Source organism: Chaetodon trifascialis, chromosome 16 (assembly GCF_039877785.1).
Source record: "Chaetodon trifascialis isolate fChaTrf1 chromosome 16, fChaTrf1.hap1, whole genome shotgun sequence".
Classification (NCBI taxonomy): Eukaryota; Metazoa; Chordata; class Actinopteri; order Chaetodontiformes; family Chaetodontidae; genus Chaetodon; species Chaetodon trifascialis.
Genome location: NC_092071.1, coordinates 11,983,486 through 12,005,738, shown reverse-complemented (window position 1 = coordinate 12,005,738; position 22,253 = coordinate 11,983,486). Strand labels below are relative to the sequence as shown.

The 22,253-nt window shown below is 44.2% G+C and overlaps 1 protein-coding gene across 1 annotated transcript in view; it reads left to right on the top strand.

Moving 5' to 3' along the window:
- dchs1b (dachsous cadherin-related 1b) overlaps positions 1-22,049 on the top strand; it is an 81,722-nt gene extending 59,673 nt beyond the window's left edge. The window contains exons 5-29 of the mRNA XM_070983140.1: positions 1,109-1,297; positions 2,551-2,782; positions 2,896-3,132; positions 3,802-4,860; positions 5,098-5,285; positions 5,557-5,653; positions 5,766-5,923; positions 7,972-8,412; positions 8,709-9,004; positions 9,207-9,322; positions 11,903-12,142; positions 12,665-12,790; positions 12,908-13,117; positions 13,747-14,003; positions 14,137-14,343; positions 14,445-14,841; positions 14,973-15,086; positions 15,243-15,454; positions 15,577-15,728; positions 16,277-16,407; positions 16,540-16,826; positions 16,992-17,133; positions 17,266-17,437; positions 17,522-17,931; positions 18,040-22,049. Of these exons, the coding sequence (XP_070839241.1) occupies positions 1,109-1,297; positions 2,551-2,782; positions 2,896-3,132; positions 3,802-4,860; positions 5,098-5,285; positions 5,557-5,653; positions 5,766-5,923; positions 7,972-8,412; positions 8,709-9,004; positions 9,207-9,322; positions 11,903-12,142; positions 12,665-12,790; positions 12,908-13,117; positions 13,747-14,003; positions 14,137-14,343; positions 14,445-14,841; positions 14,973-15,086; positions 15,243-15,454; positions 15,577-15,728; positions 16,277-16,407; positions 16,540-16,826; positions 16,992-17,133; positions 17,266-17,437; positions 17,522-17,931; positions 18,040-20,087 (8,118 nt within the window). The 3' untranslated portion in view covers positions 20,088-22,049. The remainder of the gene's footprint in view (positions 1-1,108; positions 1,298-2,550; positions 2,783-2,895; positions 3,133-3,801; positions 4,861-5,097; positions 5,286-5,556; positions 5,654-5,765; positions 5,924-7,971; positions 8,413-8,708; positions 9,005-9,206; positions 9,323-11,902; positions 12,143-12,664; positions 12,791-12,907; positions 13,118-13,746; positions 14,004-14,136; positions 14,344-14,444; positions 14,842-14,972; positions 15,087-15,242; positions 15,455-15,576; positions 15,729-16,276; positions 16,408-16,539; positions 16,827-16,991; positions 17,134-17,265; positions 17,438-17,521; positions 17,932-18,039) is intronic.
- Positions 22,050-22,253: the final 204 nt, after the last annotated feature.

Below are 22,253 nucleotides of genomic sequence, written 5' to 3'. Positions count from 1 at the left end.
AGAAAGAAATATGAAGAGTATTCACGCAAAACAAACTTGAAACTACTGTAAAAGTTTCAAACACTTGAGACATCCTACTGTTGCCTGTTGAAACAGAGAGAGAGTGATGTCATGAGGCCTCCTGGATCTTGGCTCGCATTAAAGGCTTCGAGATCTGAGGGAGAATGCTACTTTTAACAAGCACCATAAACGCCACCAAACAATGTTATGGATCAGTGTAAAACTTCAGTCGGAGGCAGGACCCTGGAGCCCAGAGGACATTTCCCTTTTGTGTTTTGCAAGGAAATCTTTGTTGTGTTATGGGATTTTGGAGTGTTTTAATAGGTTTAGCGAGAGCATACAATGCATGTTTGTGTGTATGCTTTTTATGGTGTGTGTGTTTCAAGTAGAAAGACGGATGTAAGGTAGATGAGATAAATGAGGTCAAGGTCTGGGTCAAGAACTCTGCCTGTTGAGAGTTTTTGTGTAAACAGTTTGAAGTCCTCTGGAGGTGAAATGTGGATTACAGAGTGGTTCCTCCAGTCAGTCAGTCAGATAGTCAGTCGGTCTGTATGTGTCACTTGACCTTCCAGCATTCTTTAAAGTGCCTCTGTTGACCCCTGAACCAGAATCACAACCTCTGTGAAAGCTTTCCTCTCCTCTCCCCTCCCCTTCCCCCCCTCCCCTCTCCTCTCTTTTACTAAAGGTTACCTGTCACTTCCTTCATTCTGTGTCCATGATGATGCTGCACCACCTGTTTCTGCCAGTTTTTCAAACACACCACGGGGGAGATCCATCCATTTTTTTTAAAATACCTTATATCTGGGATCTATTAAAGTGAATTGCTCTCACAGATGCTCAGTTTTTATAGCACCCTGGAAATCATAACAAGTAGTGCTATGGTGTGTGATATTTGGACAAGTGCAGATGTATGAGCCTGTGAGATGACTATATTATGGCACATTATTGTGATAACAGAAAGGCCCTTAGCTCATATATAATAATTATGACACATGTAGGTTTTCTTTAACGCACATTTCTGGACGTGCTTTTTGAAATCCTTAAGTCTCACAGGCTGTTTGGCACGAGTGGACCATCCACGTCTTACCTCATGTCTCTTTTCCCGCAGGTGTCAGCCACAGATGAGGATCGTGGTTCCTTTGGTGCTATATCCTACAGCCTGGGCTCTGGCTCTGGAAACGCAGCACCAACCCTCTTTACCATAGACAAGGAGTCTGGCCAGCTCTGCACCCGCACAGCTCTGGACCGGGATGAGGGGTTGGACAAGTTTGATTTGACGGTCACTGCAACGGATGGAGTAAGGAATAGCCGACAAAGCAATCCTTAAAGGAAAATATTTTGCAAACTCAAAGCACTATTTCTTTGCGTTGCTCCACAACCAAGCACATTGCTTGCTGAGCGTGTAGCGCTAATTCTGGTCAGAGCTTCAAGCTGACAGCCAATTAAAGATGTGTACAGCTGCACTCGAATAAATCTGATCAAAGAGACGTGTTTTGAAGAACACAGCATCCTGTCTCTTACTGTGCGTCTTCAAAAAATCAAGGGGGACCGCAGCAGCATGGCAAAGCAATCAGAGCGAAAAGCGAGGGAGTATGGGGAGGAAAAAGGTAACGAAGTAGGAAAACAGGTCCATTGAAACAGTCAGTTTGAACAAGCTCTTACTGTAAGATGCTTTTTAAGTTAATGTGATGCCTTACATGACCACATTTACACACTCTTTGTTCTAGCATCTTCCCAGTATACCCATACAAAGTATCAATTAATCACAGTGAATGCACTTAAAAATGCATTGAAACTCCACATAAGGTGCAATAAAGCATTCATTCTCTTGTGTGTACTTGGATTACAGAAAGAAACAGAATCCTGCACATAACCATTGTTCTAAATGTATTCTTGTTAGTCGTAGTAATGGTAGTGTTCATACTTTTTATTCTCTTTATGCACCCTGGTCGAGGTAAAGATTGAATTCAGGTCTATAATTTAACATCCAACCCCCGCAATGCATCTTCTCTCCCACTCCCAGCACATTCCCAGCCCAATTCAGCTGGTGTCTGTTCCCTCCGTCTCCACTATCCCTGTTTTTAATGGGCTCGTAAAACTAAGCCCGCAGATACAGTGTAATGAGTGCAAACTCTTCTCCTCGCTGACAAATGCATACTCTGCTTGATTGGCTCCATATTTCAGGGATCTTCAACAGAGAACTCATCCTTTCTCGTTTACAGCTGCTTCGTCTTAACAGTGTGACATAAATCTATTGTCACAGATTCATAACATGAAAGTCCTGGACTGTCGCTTTTCACCAAGGGCTAGAAAACAAATTGAATGTTGTCTTCAGGGATATACAGTGCTGGAAGGAAGGGAGGATGTGGTTTAACTAGGACCACCATTCTTCTGATTTAGCCTCCCTTTGTCTCAACAGCCTAGTCAGTTAAAGTCCTTAATGCAGCATTTGTGCCTGCCCTGCTGATGCAACCTTACAGATTCTGCTAAAATTATAACTGAATGTGAAAATCTTGCGTCAAATCTAACCCAACGAATCAATTTTTTCAGGGTGGTTTGAGCTCAGTTGCCCGTGTGCGGGTCTCGGTGGTGGACATCAATGACAACAGGCCCGCCTTCTATCCAGTCCTCTACACAGTCAGTCTCAGTACCCATAGTGCCCCGGGGACCTCTGTCGTCAAGGTAACAGCGAATGACCCTGATGCTGGTGCAAACGGCAGGGTGACCTACCGCACAGTACCTGGAGGAGGCTCCGCTTTCTTCACTCTCAACAAGGACACAGGTATCTCTGCTAACACCCACCTGTACTGAACAATTATGGATGAGCTCTTCTGGAACGTATTTAAAGGAAAGTAGTGTAATTCACCTTTTCTACTTATCTGTCTTCCTCCACAGGTGTGATTTCTCTGTCTCGCTCACTCCATGGCAAAGCCAATACGGTCATCTCCATGGTGATATCAGCTGAGGACGGCGGTGGTCTGACAGCGCCCGTCAATGCCAGGGTAAATGTGAGCGTGGTGGGAGGCTCTGTGGTGTCTCCCGTGTTTGAACAGGCCCAGTATTTCTTCACCGTATCTGAGGATGTTCTCAGGGGGACAGCGGTGGGAGTGGTCCGTGCTGCTGCCAAGACAGGTGAGGATGACCGTATTCTCCAGTCCTCTGTTGATTGAGTATTTTCTGTGCCATACCAGGTTTCATCTTTCAGACAACTACCAGGACAAAAATGTAGTAATGGGCTGAAGAGTGTATGATGTGTTACCTCTCACCCCAGCAGTTGCACAAATACGCAAGAGCATGCACTCCATTAAGAAATCACATCCATCACACAGCGTGGGCTTTACAGGGGATTATTTTCACTATGGCCAGACTTTTATTTTCTCCCAGTATTAATGATGGAGAAATGGATTTGGATGGGGCTGTAACTCTGAGTGGGAGTCAAAATGAAGTGTTCTCTGCTGTGTAGTGGACAGAGGAGCACTTATCTCTGTCTGTGTAACTGTACAAGGCTCTCAGTGATTGTATCTCTTCACCTACTTTGAGTGAATCCAGCCTTTCTTTAATACTTAGATGAGAAAAAAACGTGCCACATCTCTATCTACTAAAAGTGGATATAGATTTGTCATGCTTTTTTTGTGGTGGGTATGTATTCATTTAACTAAAGGAAGAGTGGATAATCAACAGTTGAAGACATATCTTTTTACTTTTCACTCATTTATAAAGCATAAATATAAAGATTTGCTGGTTCCAGCTTCTCACATGATTCTTTTGCTCTTTTGCTATTTGTCTGTGTTCTGCATACAGGTGTTTCCAAGGATATCCTCTACTCCATCTCTTCTGGAGACCCTGATGGTTACTTCACAGTGGACAGTGCCTCTGGTACCATTCGTACTGCCCTTCCTCTGGACCATGAGACCTGCTCCAGTCTTGACCTGGAGATCCAGGCACGCTCTGGCTCTCCTCCAGCATATGGAACCAGCCGGGTGCGAATAACCATATCAGACGTCAATGACAACGCCCCTACCTTCCTCCCCTCATCATCAGAGTCCGTCCTTTTACCTGAGATCACCAAAATGGGCACCGTTATCTATACCATTCAGGCCACCGACAAAGACTCTGGTCATAATGGTCAGATCAGCTTCGACCTGGTCTCTGCTGGGGCTGCAGGCAGCAGCGGACAGAGGACGTTTGGTGTTGACCGGGGAAGCGGGGAGGTGCGTCTGATTGGGAGCCTGTCATATGAAAGCGTCCCACGTTATGACCTTCAGGTAGTTGCCAAGGATGGTGGAGCACCTCAACTTAGCTCCACCTTCACTCTTGTAGTTCACATCCAAGCGCAAGATGCACAAGGCCCCAGCTTTGACACCCTGACCTATCGCGTGGAGCTACGAGAAAACACACCTCTCAACACACGTTTCCTCCAGGTTCGAGCACTCAACATAGAGGCTTCTGGGAATGGTGGAAGTTCCTCCTCATCTTCCTCCTCCCCTATTTCCTACCGTCTTAGGCCTGACGGTGACGCTGCTGGGTTTGGCATCATGCCGGATAGTGGTTGGCTGTTTGTTCGTAGCTCTCTGGACAGAGAGGTCAAAGACATGTACCTGTTGACTGTCCTGGCCACGTCAGGCCCCGATGGGGCAGGGAGAACCGGCAGCGCCACAGTCAGGGTGACAGTAACTGACGAGAATGACAATTCCCCAAGACTGAGCCAGGAGAGGGTGTTCTTGGCTGTCAGAGAGAACCTGCTGGCTGGGACAGGCTTTGGTAGGGTGTCTGCAACTGACAGAGATGCAGGACTCAATGCTCGGCTCACCTACAGGCTGCTGCACACCGACAGGCACTTTCAGATTAACTCACAAACAGGTGAAGATAAACACCATTTCATTTAAATTTAAGAACAGCAATAATACACTTGAAATAGTTTTTTGTAACTTTTACACTCGATGAAATGCAGTTACTTTGCCAGCAGCACCATTACCAGCACCAGCATTCCCTTGATGAATTATTCCTCTACTGTTTGTCAATGAAATGAAATATAATTACTCTGTAGCTATTGCAAGTAAGCCAAGCTATGGCCTCTCTCCTTCTCTTTTTCTTTAGGTGAGATTAGCACCCGTCTCGCCCTGGACCGAGAGCAGCAGTCCAGCTACCAGCTTGTTGTGGTGGTACAGGATGGGGGCACGCCTCCTCGCAGTGCCACTGGCACAGCTCATATCACTGTGCTAGATGAGAACGACCATGCCCCCAGTTTCACTCATGTTAGACCCGACAGGGAGCTACTCCTTCAGGTAAGAATAAAGAATTACACTGTCTTTAATCTGAATAATTTCTCCCACAAATATTTGAAAATAAACAGTAGCTTCATGCGCTCACTTTTAATTTTTAACGACCATAAAGTCTAATCCTACAATGCATGACCAACCTTTTATATATTAACGTTCATAGTGCTAGAAAGTAAACTAAGACGAGAAGAGCAATACACATAATAGGAAGATTATTTACATAGAAGAGGTATGGTATGTTGGAAAAAGACTAAATAACAACCCCTCTCCATTGTAGGTGATGGAGGGGCTTCCATCTGGGACAGTCATAGGGACAGTGACAGCTAAAGACCCAGACGAGGGAGAGAATGGGACTGTATACTATTCTTTATCAGGTGAGTGAATTTCTCAATATAAAGCACTTCCCTCAAACATCCAATTGTTAATGTATGTTTATGTAGTATTAAACTTAACTTCCAGCTGATATCCATATCTCATCCTCTGAAGGCCCCAGAGCTGAGCGATTCTCCCTTAACCCGACCAGTGGTGAGCTGAAAAGCGCTTCCCCCCTGAGATGGGTGGAGCGAGCCGAATACACCCTCACTGTGACCGCTGCTGACCACGGCACACCAGGCCTCAGTTCCACCTGCCAGCTACAGATACAGGTAAACATTGTGTACATTTTTTATATCCTCATCCATGTTCCAGTTGCATGCACAAGAGTCTACACATTTACTATGTCTCTAAAATGTTTCTAAAGCAATTGTAAAAGGCCAATCTGTTGACCAAACCTAAAACTGTCACATCTACACATTACCTCAGTCCTGTTGCATTCCTTGCTGCGAGTAATTTCCTCAATCTGTGCACAAAGTGAACAGTATAACTGTCAAAGAAATTGGAAAAGGAGGTAAATATGAGAAGGAGAGAAACTGAACCTGTGCCTGTGCAAACAAAAGCATCTATCCAATCTAGTGTGTGTTTCCTGCTCCAAAAGTTAGTGGGGTAACCAAAACCCAAGGTGAGAAATCCTGAGCTGCAGGAGGGAGCTGGTCTGGACTGAGTTATTGTTCTGAACTTTCCATCAGAGGGTCAAGCCTGCATATCAACATACAATATCAGGAACTCAACAGCAGGAAAAAAAGGTCTGCCACAGAAGCATTTGGCCAGAGAGGGGTGGTGGTTTGCTTTGACTGTGGAGTTTTGAGTGCAGTGATTTTATGTGATGTGATTTCAGAAAGGAAAAGGATGCTAATTACAGCGGGAGCGCTTGCCTTAGATTTCGCCTGCGCCCTCCTTGTGCAACACTGAGATTAGGCAGAGGGGAAACAGGCACCTTGGAATCAAATGCTCCCAGATGAGATTTGATGAGAGCCAGCTGCATGAAATCACACAGAGAGAAAGGGAATACACCACTGTACGGTAGCAGGCGGTGATATATGCACACACACAGAGACATGCTCACTGTGACGACACATTCAAACACTCTCATGAGCTAACATTTCCAGATAATGATTTTGAGATAACATTTCACATAGCTGTGGGTAAAATCAGACGCAGGGATATTACTGTACACCACAAGTACTACAGTACACACACTAGCTAGCTTCTATTGGAAAAGGCCATTGGGAAACAGTATGAATAGTAAAGTAAAGTGTAGTTGCTGGCATTGTATGGATCATCACATTCAAACTTGACAAATAGACTTTAAAAATGTCAAGACTTGAAATTTCTGTCACCCTACAGACACATTTATGGCTAAAACACCACAAAACTCAATTAAATGCAGTTGCTGCATCAAGCAAAAGGAAAAACAGACCAACAAAATAGGACATAGTTTTGCTTTCTTCCTTTTTCAGTAACAGGTGGCCCTTTCATATGTGGTTTGTTGTGCATTGTAGCTGCAAATGTCTGCACATGGCCTCAGTCTTTGTGGTCAGCACATCAGGCTAAATTATGCACATTATTCACATCACGTCCCTCGTCTTCGAGGTTTATCCTCACTATTCACATTTCGATAAAGACAAGATGCAATTCATTGCAACGGATCTTGAGCGAGGGCTGGTGTGTGTACGGATTTTTTGATGATGAAACCAGAGCTTGTTAAAATCTGCTTTTGTTTGCTGTCTTCGGAGCTCTTTGATCTGTCCCTGAACTATATCAAACCCTGAGGCTGTTGCTCAGAGTGGCGAAAGCCCCCTGGCACGTACTTGTTTCCCATCTGACCGGACTGCAGCATATGGAGGCTGCAGTTATTGCTCTGCATTATTTGAACTGGAATATTTACAGTTTTCCCTCTCATTACACCCTTCATTATTTTGTCACAGGTCACAAACTCCGACTCTCATCTTGAAGCCAGAATTCTGCAGTGTCAAGATATTTACTGAAAGGATTGTACATAATGTCTTCATGCACAACGGGAATGCCTGTGAGGGTTATTATAGTAATCGCATAAAAACAGAAACAGACTCCAGCTCAAGGCTATGTTTAGGGATGGTCTGTGGTAAGAGCCATATAGCTTCATTGTCTGCAGAATACCAAAGGAAATCATATCCAGTGCCATGCCCAGCACAGCATTCGCCTTGATACTTCTATGCTTGGTTGAGATACTTCTATATATTGAAAAGTTGACTTGTGTGACACAATCTGAATGATCCCGACAGGATGAGGGAAGTCATAACAAATGCTAAATTGACACCACTTTCCTTTGCAACAGGTTCTCAGCTCCTCCAAGTCCAACCCCAAGCCCAACATGCTCTCCATGACCCTGAACACAGTCGAAGGGGCTGTTCCAGGCTCTATCATTGGCTCTGTCCGTCCACATGACCAGCAGGAATCTTCTTTACTGGAAGGCCAGGTGACCTACCTGGTTGTCGGGGGGACCGACCGAGATGGGACTTTCATGGTGGACCGTTTAAAGGGCGATGTGTATCTTGTGCGCGAGCTGGACTATGAGAAGGGGTCAAGGTACACGCTGAACATCGAGGTGTCTGACTTCTCCCAGTCATTTCCCAGCAGCCACCTGGTGCAGCTGGATATCAACGTGCAGGACAGCAACGACCATGCCCCCCAGTTCACGGAAGATCCTGTTACCATCGTGATCCCAGAGAACATAGAGCCAGGGGCTTCCATATACACCTTCCAAGCTTTGGATCAGGTATGAAACAAAATAGTATCTGCTAAAGAAGAGTTATAATGTTAACCAGTGATTGACACTTGTCACTGTATAAGTTATATATATTTTCAACCAAACAACATAAATCAGCTAAATTTGGTTGTTTTGTTTTCCGTCAAATGTTAGAACAAAATAAAGCATAAATTGAGTTAAGACAATTTTGTATAACATCTATCATATGTCAAGACTGCACTTTCACTCTTGTGACTTTAATTGCTTTTCCTTGCTAGATCAGATTTTCCACTCACTGTGTTATTCATCCCCTTTCCTTTTTCTAGGATGGCAGCGGACCCAATAGTGAGCTACATTACTCTATTGAGCACTACTGGCCCGACACCCCTGACCTCCTGACCCTCGACCCCTCCAGCGGAGTCCTTACTTTAGGCCAGAAGTTAGATCGTGAGTCAACACCGTCCCTCTACCTTGTGGTGCGGGCCACAGACCAGGCGGAGGATCCCTCTCAGAGGCGCTGGGGTTCGGTCACTGCCCGAGTATTTGTCACCGATGAAAACGATAATGCCCCAGTCTTCAGCTCGCCGTCTGCGGTCAGCGTCATGGAGGATCAGCCTGTCGGGTGAGTGGCATGTCTAGCTGAAGTCTGGTTTTGGCACTCAATGGACATTTCTCTCATTGCACTGACAGATTTCCTCCATCGGGCCACAGAGGATGAACACTGAATTTAAAAATAATAAAGTGCATTTTTGTTCATAGCCCCAAGCACGTGGAAGTGGTTGTCTGTGGTTTTTCTAATCTGTTATTTGTATGTTTATTGGCAGGTTTGTGATTTTGTACGTGATGGCTGGAGATGAAGATGAAGGAGAAAATGGCAGAGTGTCATACAGAATCCAGGCAGGCAACAGCGCCGGTCGCTTCAGTCTGAACCCCAACACTGGTAAGCTTATTTTTAGGGTGAGCCACAGTGTCTAAAAATATAGTCATGTTACTATAATGTAACAGGGTCTGTGGAGACTGGGGATTTCCCATAAAGACCCAATTTGCACCCCATCAAGAGATGATTAGGGTAAAATTCACATCATTTCATGCATTTACAATCCTGCTTTGAATGATTTAACACTGCGGGAGTAGTATGGAGCCTTTTTCTGTGGGGTTTCATGATTGATAGATAATCAGCATCCCACACATAGAAGCCCCCCCCAGATGAACAAAACTTTCCACAAGATCATAATTACCCACCAAAGTGCAGGGTCTCAACTGCTAAAACACTCATAACCCTCATAACCCTCTTTACTAGATGGTCTTTCAATTCCTTAGAGCAATATTTCACTTGAATAATGGTTTGGTGTTCTTTTCTTGACGGTTTTGTTCATGGGAAACGATTTGGGTGAGAGACATGGACAGGCTTTGATATCTTATATATGTGCATACGTAATAGCTTCATCATCGGAGCTGGGTGGTGTGGGCGTGCTCGGATCTGGCTGAGATGGGATTAGGAGCCATAAGACAGACACTTAATGCAACTTCCAGATGGAAAAAAGTCTTTACTTCATTACTGTCAAGTGTCTGGTGTAATAGCAGGGCTTGATTTTGCTTCTGGTTTGTTTCTCACACTGTGTGGTGTTAAGCTTATGGTTAATAGTAGCTGTAATGGCAGATTAGCGTTGTATTGAGAGGACATTAACCAAACTGTCTGGCTAATGTGGGGGGTATCATTAGCATGATTACTGCTTCTAAATTATATGTCTGCACTGCCAACATGAACTTTCTGTTATTTCCCATTATGGCTGCTTTACTGCTAGTTTTATAAACCATTGAAGCCAAGGGTTTGTCTTATATGTCCATTTTTTCACAGGTATCCTCAAAATTATATAAAACGTAGTATTCATGCTGTTTGAGACCAAACAGTAGATATATTCTATATGTGCTTGTTCTATCATTAAAGCGGTGTCCTACTTACAGTATATAATCAGATCCTGGATGCCATTTTTATGTCTGGAGCACTGCATTAAATGAAAAAGTTTCTCTGTCTTGTGCAGTATATTATGCTAATTTCCCTGAAATTTAGTATCTTTTTTTGTCTTTGGAAACCTTGGGATCTTCGGTAGCACTAAAACAAAGTTACATCTGAGTTCGAACAAAGATAATCCAGAGAGAGTAACAGTACCTTTATCATATGGCTGATACTGTATCAGTAACACTAAATTGGCTGCAGAGGACGATGAAATAGTACAGCAAATGTTTTGCATATGTTTGCATTTGGCTGAAACACGGGGGCTTGCAAAACCTCACAGGAACATCTGATCTTCAGTCTCAAACGCCAACAGTCAACACACGATGTATGTGTTTGGCATGCTGTGGCATTTATAAATTACACACTCTCTCAGGCACCGTATGCCTGCTAAACACACACACACACACACACACACACACACACACACACACACACACACACACACACAGCCATTTTTCCAGCACTTTTTGGAACTTTGCATAGACTTACCTTCAATTCCTGGATTACATTATGCAGACTTGCGCTTTGTCCCCATAAATCTGTAATCAGATTTATGTCCCCACAACGTGAGTAATGCATGTACACATCTACACGCAAATCTATACATTTACACACACACACACACACACACACACACACACATATGCACTTGTGCATCCTTGTGAGACACTCATCAACGAATGTAATAATGCATTCCCAAGACCCTTCCCCAAACCTCAACCCCCAAAACTAAATGACTAAGCCTAAGCTTAACCCAATTCTAATTTAACCCTTAAAAAGCTAGTCGTGACTCTCCAAAAGCCCTCTGAAGGTTCAAAAAATGTCTTCACTCTGTGATTAAAAACTTATTTCTGTCCTCACTATGTAGCAAGTACAAGTTCACACACAAACGCACGCACATTCCTCTCACTTTGGCTGACTGTCTTTGCAGTCCTGGATAGGAAAGTAACATAGGTCAGAGACTGAGGAGTAGTGGTCTGAATTATAAACTCGATTTACATTAAACACACACCAAGTTATGCTAACAGATACTGTAATATTGTAAGGAAAAAAACAACATGATTTTAGGGGAGGTCATAGGTTGATTTGAGCCAACTATGTGGTTCCAGGTTGTAGTCTGGATTCTGTGTTCCTCCATGCTTACACTTGTACTTTGCAATAAAACATACATGTTCTGTGATAAAGTGCTGCAGCACAGTGATTCACATTTGAGTGCCAGAATAAAATCCTTGGTGTGAAGAAACTGTGGTCTTTCGCTAACTGTGGAAACTCTCATAAAGCAAATCTGTAAGGGTTTTGTTTTTACTGGTCCTCTAGGCCTCTCAAGTACACAAGATTACATGTTCACAAAAATAGTCCAAACACACAACAAACACACCTAAACGCACCGTTCAAGACAAAAAAGAAAAAAAAAGGAATTAAATTGAGAGAAGAGACTTTAAATTAAGTGATCTGGATAGTTTTAGAAAGTTTTCACTCACTTCATCTTTTTCCCTTTTGTAGGCTCTCTCTCCATCCTTAAAGCTTTAGACCGGGAGGAGCAGGAAGTCTTCAATCTCACCATTGTAGCAGAGGATCATGGGATATCCCAGCTTTCCACCTCTCAGGTGCTGTCTGTGCATGTGATTGATGTAAACGATGAAGCCCCGGTGTTCCAGCGAGCAGAGTTTGATGCCCAGGTGATGGAAAACCAAGGACCAGGAACAACCGTATTGACAGTTACTGCGGCTGACCGGGACCAAGGTTGGTTTTAATGTGTCATTGCTATGTTCATAATAAATTTAGTCAGTGAGCAGGAAATGTGGACATAGTGTGGTTGCCACAAGATGCCAACAGAATGAACACTGACAATGGATAATGTCAAGAAAGACAGATGTACGAAAAAGACAAGACATGAAATCAGAAAAAGAGGAAAGATTCCAAAATTCACTGCTAGAAGAGTGAGTGAAGGGGCACAGCTGATATACATTACATACAATATGAGAGAACTAAACAGCAGAGACACATAAATGCTTTTGAGAAACCAAATCACTTTAAACCAAACCACAAGCTACTGATAATGAAAACGTGTGGTTACAGTCAATCGTCCAGAGCGTAATATTTCTGGAGCGTGGAGCGTTCATTAGGTTTTGCCAGTGGCTCTATGCAGCTGTGGTTTCATTAATATCACTGCTATACTACATTAAATGTAGCATATTTCCTTTATTGCTTGTTTCGTAGTGAGCCATTTGTTTTTATTTATATCTGTTTTGTGTTTCACTGAAGGTTCTAACGGCCAAGTGACATATGGAGGTGTGACAGAGGAAGGCTTCATCATCAACCCTGTTACAGGAGTCATCACGACCACAAAGGAACTGGACAGAGAGCTACAGGACCACTACACACTCACCGGTACTACATATCCATTGTCTGTTTGAGCTGCTATACACTGCACTCATTTATTACTACAGATCATCAAAAATTTTGTATGGGCTCTGACAACTAGTCATCTTTTCCATCTCTTGTCAGTGTATGCCAGAGATGGGGGGCTGCCTCCTAACTTTGCCAAAGCTGTAGTCCGAGTGGACGTGCAGGATGTGAACGACAATGCGCCGGTCTTTGCAAAGCCATGGTACGGGCTGGAGGTGCCGGAGAATCAGGCCCCCGTAGAGCTTTGCTTTCTCAAGGCCACAGACCCTGATTCAGGCCCTGGTGGAGAGCTGGAGTACAGGATCACTGGTGAGAAACAGTGTTGTGTATCTAGTCCCAGTATTTTATTAGACTGGATTTAAGGCGTGATTTAGTTTGCCACAATTGCTGTAATTGCTATGTCAGGGTGTGTAAAATGTGAAAAAAAACAATATCTCGGGAGAGGCAGTGAATTTTTGTGATTTTTTTTGGGTGTTTTTCAGGCTTAAAATGGCCAAGCTTAAATTTACAGATTGTTGACAGGTTCACGCGTATGTGGGAGTACATGATGATTGCAGCTAAATCACACTTTATTAGTATCAGTTTGGCACATTGTTTCGGTGAAATGTGTTGTACTGACAGTATGCAGGAATAGATTTGCTCTTACCTCATAAGGAGGGGATATATTACATGCAGTATTTGGACCAGTGCAGTGCATTTGACAGAGCTCTATATGAAAGATCAAATCTGCATACAGCTACCCCAGGCTCACTCCTGACATTCCTCTGTCTTCTTTCAATTATAATACATTCCATATAAATGTCTGGAGAACGTTCAAACTTTGACTTAAGTGCAGAGTTGGCACCGATCTACACCTTTCCTGTCTTCTTTTAACACTCAATCCACAAAGGTTTTTAAAGGGTTTTTCTTTTCTTCTTCCATATGAACTGCCCAACCAGCTGGGGACCCTGATGGAGATTTCCACCTCCATGGCAGCACAGGAGCCCTTTCCACCTCACGTGGGCTAGACAGGGAGACCAGGGCTGAATACACTCTGGAGGTGGTGGCGACAGACCGAGGCAGTCCTGCTCTCAGCGCTACTGTCACAGTGGAAGTCAAAGTGCTGGATGTCAATGACAACAGCCCTGTCTTCAGCAAAAGTAGCTATTCTGTTGAAGTGTCAGAGGATGCTGCAGAGGGGTCTCAAGTTCTGGAAGTAAGAGTTTACACAGATGATCAGAGAATCAGAATACAGCTTTGTTTGAACGGCGTCACTTTTTTACTGTATGTCACCTTTATAGCAGAAGTCCTCATATGTCAGTCATAATAATATATTTACATATTTTCAGGTGTCAGCCATAGATGCTGATGATGACCTGAATGGGAAGGTTCTGTATTTCCTCAGCCGAGAGGCTCATGGAGCGTTCACTGTGGATGAGAACACTGGTGTTATCACCACATCAGCCCCTCTGGACCGGGAAAAATGGGCATCGTACAGTTTCCAGGTGTTTGCTGTAGACCTTTCACCTGCTGCACCAAGGAACACCTCCGCTCAGGTAAATGAAGGGTTAGATTTTGAATATGTTGACTGATTGTTAAGGAGAAGATTACATTTTACAGTTTTGTACTCAATCCACATGTGACCTCTTTCTTCTAGGTGACAGTCACCATCCTAGACGTCAACGACAACACTCCCTTCTTCATCCAGGATCCGCTGGTCATCGAAGTGTCCAGCAGGCGTACCCAGCGGGTTCTGGCCACCATGAAGGCTGAGGATAAGGACTTTGGAGCCAATGGCTCTGTGTTTTATCGTTTTGCCATGCCAGTGAAGGGTTTCAGCATCAACTCCCTGACTGGGGAGATCCAAGCCACCGAGCCATTGGGAGGTCTGACCCAGGCTCAGAGGACCCTGATAGTGGAGGCTATGGACCAGGGCAGTCCAGCTCAGTCTGCGCAGGGAGTTGTGGTGATTTACGTGAAGGAGGTCGAGTACAGCGGCATCCGCTTCTCTAGAAATGCCAGAGATGTCAGCATACAGGAGAATGCTGCAAAAGGTCTCAAATTGATACAGTATTTTTAGGGATTGGAATAATCATCTCAGTCAATTTGTCTCTCTGTACACTTTGAAGATCTCTCTGCTGTCACAGTTAAGGAATATTTTCTCTGCTCTACTTCCAAAATTCAGGCACAGCTGTGGCTCAGGCTCAGGCTCAACACCCAGATGGCACGCGAAGTGGAATCAGCTACAGCCTCTTCAGTGGGAACAGAAAGCAGGTCTTCACCATCAGCTCCTCAACAGGTGAACCTCAATACAGCACTTTTTTTATATTATGTCTTATAGGATGAGAATTTAGGTTTGATTTAGCAAATTGTTTAAGAGATGTGGATTAAAAAAAAAACAGTTCATATCAGTCTCCTGATGCTAATTTTCCTCTCAAATCTGTGTGTCTTTCAGGTGAAATAAGGGTGCAGAGCTCCAAGGGGCTTGACTTTGAAGACACCCCCAGACTCCGTCTAGTTGTGAAGGCTGAAACTGTGTCCTCCACATCATTCATGGCTATCAACTTGATCCTACAGGATGTCAATGACAACCTTCCTCGCTTCCAGCTGCAGAATTATGTGGCTTACATGAGAGAAGCACAGGGATATGAAATGCCAATCATACAGGTGAATTGCACAATAAATAATACAAAGTAATATTGGCATTTGATCTACTGGAGTTTTGCTCAGGGTAAAGATAAATTCTCATCATTCTCCCTTTTTAATCCTTCTCCTCCACCTTCTTCCAGGTGGTGGCTGAGGATGTGGATCAAGGCCAAAATGGTCAGGTGACCTACTCCATCCAGTCATCAGGCATGAGCGGCCTTTTCAAAATCGACCCGATGACAGGAAGCATCACCACAGCAGCCATCATGGACCGTGAGATCTTTACCCAGACCAAGTGAGAACAGATCAGTGGCTGAACCACATCAACAACCATTCTGTGCACATTTTGAGGATGAATATATACTTCACCTATCATAAATGTTGGAGCTGTTGCATGGTGCCGTACAAAAAAAGTCCAGTACAGTACCCGTATGTATACACAGGCAGGTAAACATGTATAGAAGGGAACGTAGCACAACATGAATCATATTCACTCAGCTAGCTTGTATTTAGATAGCTGGTTAGGAGGTTTACATAGTCTGCTGAAGATATAAGCACCAGTGCAAACGGATGTCTGCATGCCAGATTTATCAAAGTTACAACTGTGTAAACTCCTGTTCGCTGTGACATTGTTATAGCTTTTTATGCGTTGCTTTTCTAATAATGTGAGAATGTGTAGCCAAAGGTAAAAAAAAATGTGAAATTAAGTAGATTATTAGTGCATTACTTGTGTTCCTTTTACATTTTTCTCTTTTACCACCAACATTCAAATTAAACTAGAATTACTTGTGTAATAAGAGACTTTTGGACAAGTTTGGAACTCTTTTTTCTTCCCACCCACAGGCTGGTGGTCACAGCAACTGATAGAGGGAGTCCAAGATTGGCTGGTTCGGCCACACTGACAGTGATCATTGTTGACCAGAATGACAACAGTCCCACTATTCCCTTGCCACAGGAAGTCCGCATCCCAGAGAGTGAGTGCTTGAATTTTTAGGAATTTTGAACTTGAACAGCAAATGCATTACATTTACTAAACATATTTTATCACCAGGATGTGGAGTTATGCAACAGCTGTGCAACGGTTGTCCTCTTTCTCCTCCTATCAGATATGCTGATTGGCACAGAGATCACTCTTGTGACAGGTAACGATGTCGACTCCAGTCCTGCCCTCTCCTACTCCTTGCAGCTGGACCCAACAGCCTTAGGCAAGTTTGGGATTCACCGCTACAGTGGAGGCGTATCACTCACCGCCCCTCTGGACTTTGAGGAGAAGACGTGGTACACCCTGACTGTCAGAGCCACAGACACCCAGCACCAGACTGAGGCTAATATTACAATACTGGTGGAAGATATAAATGACAATGCACCTGCATTCACCCACGATCTCTATCAGGTAGGATGGCTTATAAATCAAGCTGATATTCTGTTTGTTTTAATGGTACATTGATTATATACCCTGTTATTACAGTATTTATTTATTTTTGTTTATATTATATTGTTGGCTTATTGGTTTCTTTTGCTCTTCTGGTCAAATGTTTTTAACATCTCTGTGCCCCAGGTAACTCTGCCTGAGCACACACCACCAGGAAGTGCAGTTGTCACAGTAACAGCAACTGACAGGGACTCTGGAGAGAATGGAAAGATCACCTACAAAGTGATGTCATCAACCCAGGAGGGTTTCTACATTGACCCCAACAATGGTAAACCACCATGGCTTCTTTCCCGATATAGTTTAGCTCCAGTTTGAAAAGAAAGCAATATGTAATTTATTATGTTTTGAAATTAACTTTCTCATGACAATGTCTGATTCCCTCTCATTCTTCTGTATCCAGGAACCCTGTTCATCAGTCACAGAGCTGAGTTTGACCCTGAACGTCCATCAGTCAGTATTGTTATTGAAGCTCGCGATGGAGGCTCACCTTCACTCTCCTCTCTTACTACTGTCCATGTCCAGGTCTCTGACATTAATGACAACGCTCCCGTGTTTCACCAATCAGAATACAGGTCAGTCTACCTTCATGAGATTCTGGATGTGTTATGGTAACCTCAACAGCTGTCCTTATATATGTAATGTTGTTCTGTCTGCAGGGCTACAGTCTCTGAAGATACCATCCCAGGGTCGACAGTTCTGACTTTTGAGGCCTTTGACAGCGACCTCTCTCGAGAAAACTCAGGCTTTGACTTTGCTATTGCCAGTGGGAATGAAGGAAATGCATTCCAGATTGAAAGCAGCGTGAGGTTCCTGGAGGGGCGGGGATTTCAGACAGTTGGGACTCTGCTGTTGGCTGAGGGGCTTGACTTTGAAACCAAGCCACTGTACAACCTCACTGTAGTGGTGTCAGACCGTGGTGTGCCCCAGAGGAGCTCTAGTGTTGCTGCCATGATAACCATTGGTGATGTGAATGATAACCCTCCAGTGTTCAGCAGAGCAGAATATACTGTGTCACTGAGTGAGGGAGCCGCTACTGGGACTGAGATCATTCGGCTGACTGCTACAGGTGGGCTACAGTGTCACCTTATTGTCTAGTCTGTCCCCTTTTTCAGTATTGCTTTCTTACTTTGTCTTTCAGATAGTTCATTGTATTCTGTTGTTGTCATCTTTCCAGACCCAGACTCAACTCCTAATGCTGAGGTCCAGTATATGATCAGCTCTGGTGATGAGGTGAACTTGTTTACCATTGACCAGTGGACTGGAGCATTGCGGCTTCAGCGAGCACTCGATCGTGAGCACCAATCCACACATATTGTCATCATCCAGGCCACAGATGGACAGGGTCACTTTGCACTAGCTCCAGTCATTGTTGATGTCAAAGATGTAAATGACAATCACCCGTTCTTCCCTGTGGAAGTCCTGACAGCCAGTATCAGAGAAAACCAACCAGCAAACTCAGCTGTGACTGTTCTACATGCCATAGACCATGACACAGGGGTTTTTGGCCAACTTAAATACTACATGGTGGAGCGGTCCGGTGCTGGAAAAGACAGCTTCACTGTGGACCAAAGCTCAGGAGAAATCAGAAGCAGAATTTCCTTTGACTTTGAGAAGATCAACTCCTTTAACTTTGTAGCAGTAGCAGTAGATTCAGGGAACCACTCAGCCACTGTAACTGTACAGGTGTTTATCACAGGTGAGGATGAGTATGACCCACTCTTCACATCCTCTGATTTCTCCTTTGAAGTCCCAGAAGGAGCTAAGAAAGGCCAGAGCATTGGCCAGATCCAGGCAAATGATGAAGATGGAGGGGTAGATGGTATTGTTCTATATTCTCTTCCCACCAGCTCTCCATTCTTTGATGTAAACAAAACCACTGGTGTAATTTTCCTGAAGTTGGACGCTTCAGGCAGTAGTAGCAGCAGCGGCTCGGGCCGGACCAAACGGGAAACTAGGCTGATGACCTTGGATGTGAAAGCTCACAGTCCTCTAGATGCATCTCGCACCACTACAGCACAGGTCTCCATCGATGTCACAAACACCAACTTTGGCCTGGCCCCCGATGTCAACATCCTGCTGATTAGCATCATTGCCGTGTCCCTGGGTTTTATCGTATTGCTTGTGGTCATGGCTGTGGTAGTGTTCCTTGTCAAGTCACGCAGGAGGAAGAAAGGCCAGGATGCAGGAAACAGAACTGTTGCCTCTGGAACTGCTCTGCAGAAAATGGATGAATGCAATTCAGGGCCAGGAGGGGAGAGGATCTACCACCAGGCCTTGCCAGGCTATGCTGGAGATCAGGGTGGGGCTGGTGGTGGTCCCTACACTAGAGGGGGCTCTCTGGATCCTTCTCATTCTAGTGGAAGAGGGTCAGCTGAGGCAGCGGAGGATGATGAGATCAGGATGATAAACGAGTACCCCCGAGTCGCCTCCATCACCTCGTCCATGCAGGAGCACATCTCAGCCAGAGGACCAGACTCTGGCATTCAGCAGGATGCTGACCAGCTCTCTGATATCTCCTGTGAGCCTGCAGCTTTGGAGGGCAGCACTTGGTTCAAAGGAAAGAAACTGGGCGGCAGTCTCAGTGGAACCTTGCTGTCTGGCCAGCTCCCAGTCTACAGGGACGAGGGAGGTGGGTACCTAGGAGTAGGCCGTGGCCTCAACATTTCCCTCCCAAAGGATTACGCCTTCCCTGAAGATGGTAAACCTTCAGTGGATGGCTCCCTCACAGCTATAGTTGCCAGCGATGAGGAGCTCCGTGGAAGCTATAACTGGGATTACCTGCTCAACTGGTGCCCTCAATTCCAGCCTCTGGCTAATGTCTTCACAGAGATCGCCAGGCTGAAAGATGAAACTGCGCAGCAGAACCAGAACCCTCGCCAACCCTTCCAACCCAAGCACAAAATTGATCCCAAACCTAGAATTGACCCTCCACCGCTCATCACGTCAGTGGCCCACCCAGGGGCCATGTCAGTTCCCCCAAAAGTCCCTGTGATTGGACGGACATTCCCCCACTTGGCCTCCCTTCGCAGGTCCCCTATCAGTCATGAGGGATCCATTTCATCAGCAGCAATGTCCCCAAGCTTCTCCCCCTCTCTCTCCCCTCTGGCAGCTCGGTCTCCAGCTGTTTCCCCTTTCGGAGTCAACCAAGGGCCCTCAGCATCCATGATCAGCACAAGAGAGCCCTCACTGGACCAGAGTCCTGATCATGAGATGAGAATATGACGGAAAAATTCTAAAAATGTTTCAGGAAGAACTTAAAGACAGACAACCTGAACAAAGCATGATAGTGCATCCTTTTGGCTGTCCTTAGAGGATGTGTCAGTTGTACTGTCATTCTCAGAACTCATTGTTTTCATCATAAGAATGAAGGTCTCATAAATGTCCAGGTAGTGACATTTGTTTAAAGTGTTCGACCCTATGAATTTTGTACAATAAACACACCCACAAAAACATACTTAACCGTTTCCTAGTAGAATATTTGCATTCTTTCAAGTATTTCCATCGGTTGCCAGTGTTACAGGAATATACAAAAGTGGAACATGTGCCTGGGCTGACAGGACCAGCCCACCCCTCCATGTCATCAATGACGCAGGTCTCAATGAACTGAACAGGGTTAAGAGGTGAACTGACCTCTTCATGGGAATGTGCACTTACCATGCCCTGCAGTCAGAGATCCCTTAGTGTGTAGATAGATGTGTAGTTTTCATGTTACCTCACTGGCTGGCCAGAGAGCTAAGGACCTTGTTCCTCTCTTTGTGTCTGTGGACATTCTTAACACTCCAGTATTAAACTCATCTAGTGGCTGCTTTTAAAATGGCCTCTGGACATGTGTGTGAATCCCATGGACGGAAAAACTGCGCATTCACAAGGACAATGATTCATTGAATTGCCATCACGTCACACAGTGGAAGAGCAATGAAGACGATTGTTTTTCTCACCAATTCAAATGACACTTCTTTTGATTTTTACTTTTATTTTTATATATTTTTATATAAGATTATGATTTCAGATCCAGAAATGCCATTATTTCACATGGAGAGGCTATTGTTTTTGTGTATTTGCATATATGTATATTTGTATGTATGCAGGCTACACTATGTACTGTATGTGTCTCCTGGGTTTTTAGAGACTCTTGTGACAGTTCTGATGTGAGTGAGAGGGAGACTTTTGTGTTCTTAGCATTATTTATATGAAAAGAGGACTTGCTGCCACATTTTGACAGTAGGAAACCAAACACAGCTCACACTATGCTGTGTTGTTACCCTAAGATTTTTTTTTTCTTTTTTGTCAAATTGTAGATCATCCAAAATCCAAAACAGAAATCGGATGAAAACCTGTGATCAATCTACATGCCTGCATCTCCAGCAGTTCAGCACATTCCCTTTGTTATTCAGGGACAACTCAATTTGCTGATCACCTCTGTGTCTTTGAAAGAAGTGCTTCCTAACGTCAGTTACATCAGTCATTAACTCAAATGCATTTTACTGTGAAGTTGTTCATCTTAGCACAACAAAAAAAGCATGCAATGAATAGGCTGGCATTCTCACAGGAAAGTGGCATAAGTGGCAATGTAGCACGAGCCAGACGAGTGGGAAGCAAAAGCCTGAATGCATGAGGCCTGATGAATGTACAAGGATTTAGCAACCGGTGCAGTATTTATTTTCCATGTCAGCTCTCTGTTCTGTGCATTTTATTTCTATGATTCACTCATGATTGTCACCAACATGATGAGGTGTTTTCAGGCTCCATGTGTTAAACTCATCATCTGCACTTTCTTTCTTTTCTCTCATTGTTCAGATCCAGGATTAGCAATCTGCTTGTGTATATTTATCTTATTCTTCCATGTTTTTCATTGTTTGGGGTAATTGCGGTGATCAGATGTCCTCTTGTTTTCAAAAGATGGTTTCTACCTCTGTTCTTCGTTCAACATAACCCTAAAAATTGCCCGATGCAAAGCTGGCACTGCAGCTAAAAAGCTACACATGCCATGAGCCTAACTTCAGCACAACATGCTCTCCACTCATAATTATGCTGTTTCAAAAACATTTCTGGGTTGGAGGAGCTCCATCTGGAGTTCAGTTTGACACGACTGCCAGTGACGATCAGTGGATTAATGGCAGAAAAAAAAGAGCTGTACTTGTATTTAAAGCAAATAATAAATTCCTACTGATCTCTTTTGACAAACTGGAGTCAGACTTCATCTTTTTCAGGATTCAAACCAAGACTCTGAGGGAAGAACTGAGAAGTAATTAATGTTTAACTGCATTTCTGTTATCTGGCCTGTGAATGGCAACTTTGAAGAGCGAGAGTTAACTTCAGTCATTTATAAGAAGGCTATTACTAAAGGGAGGGGCACACTTGGCTTTGGACAGACCTTAGGACGGGAAG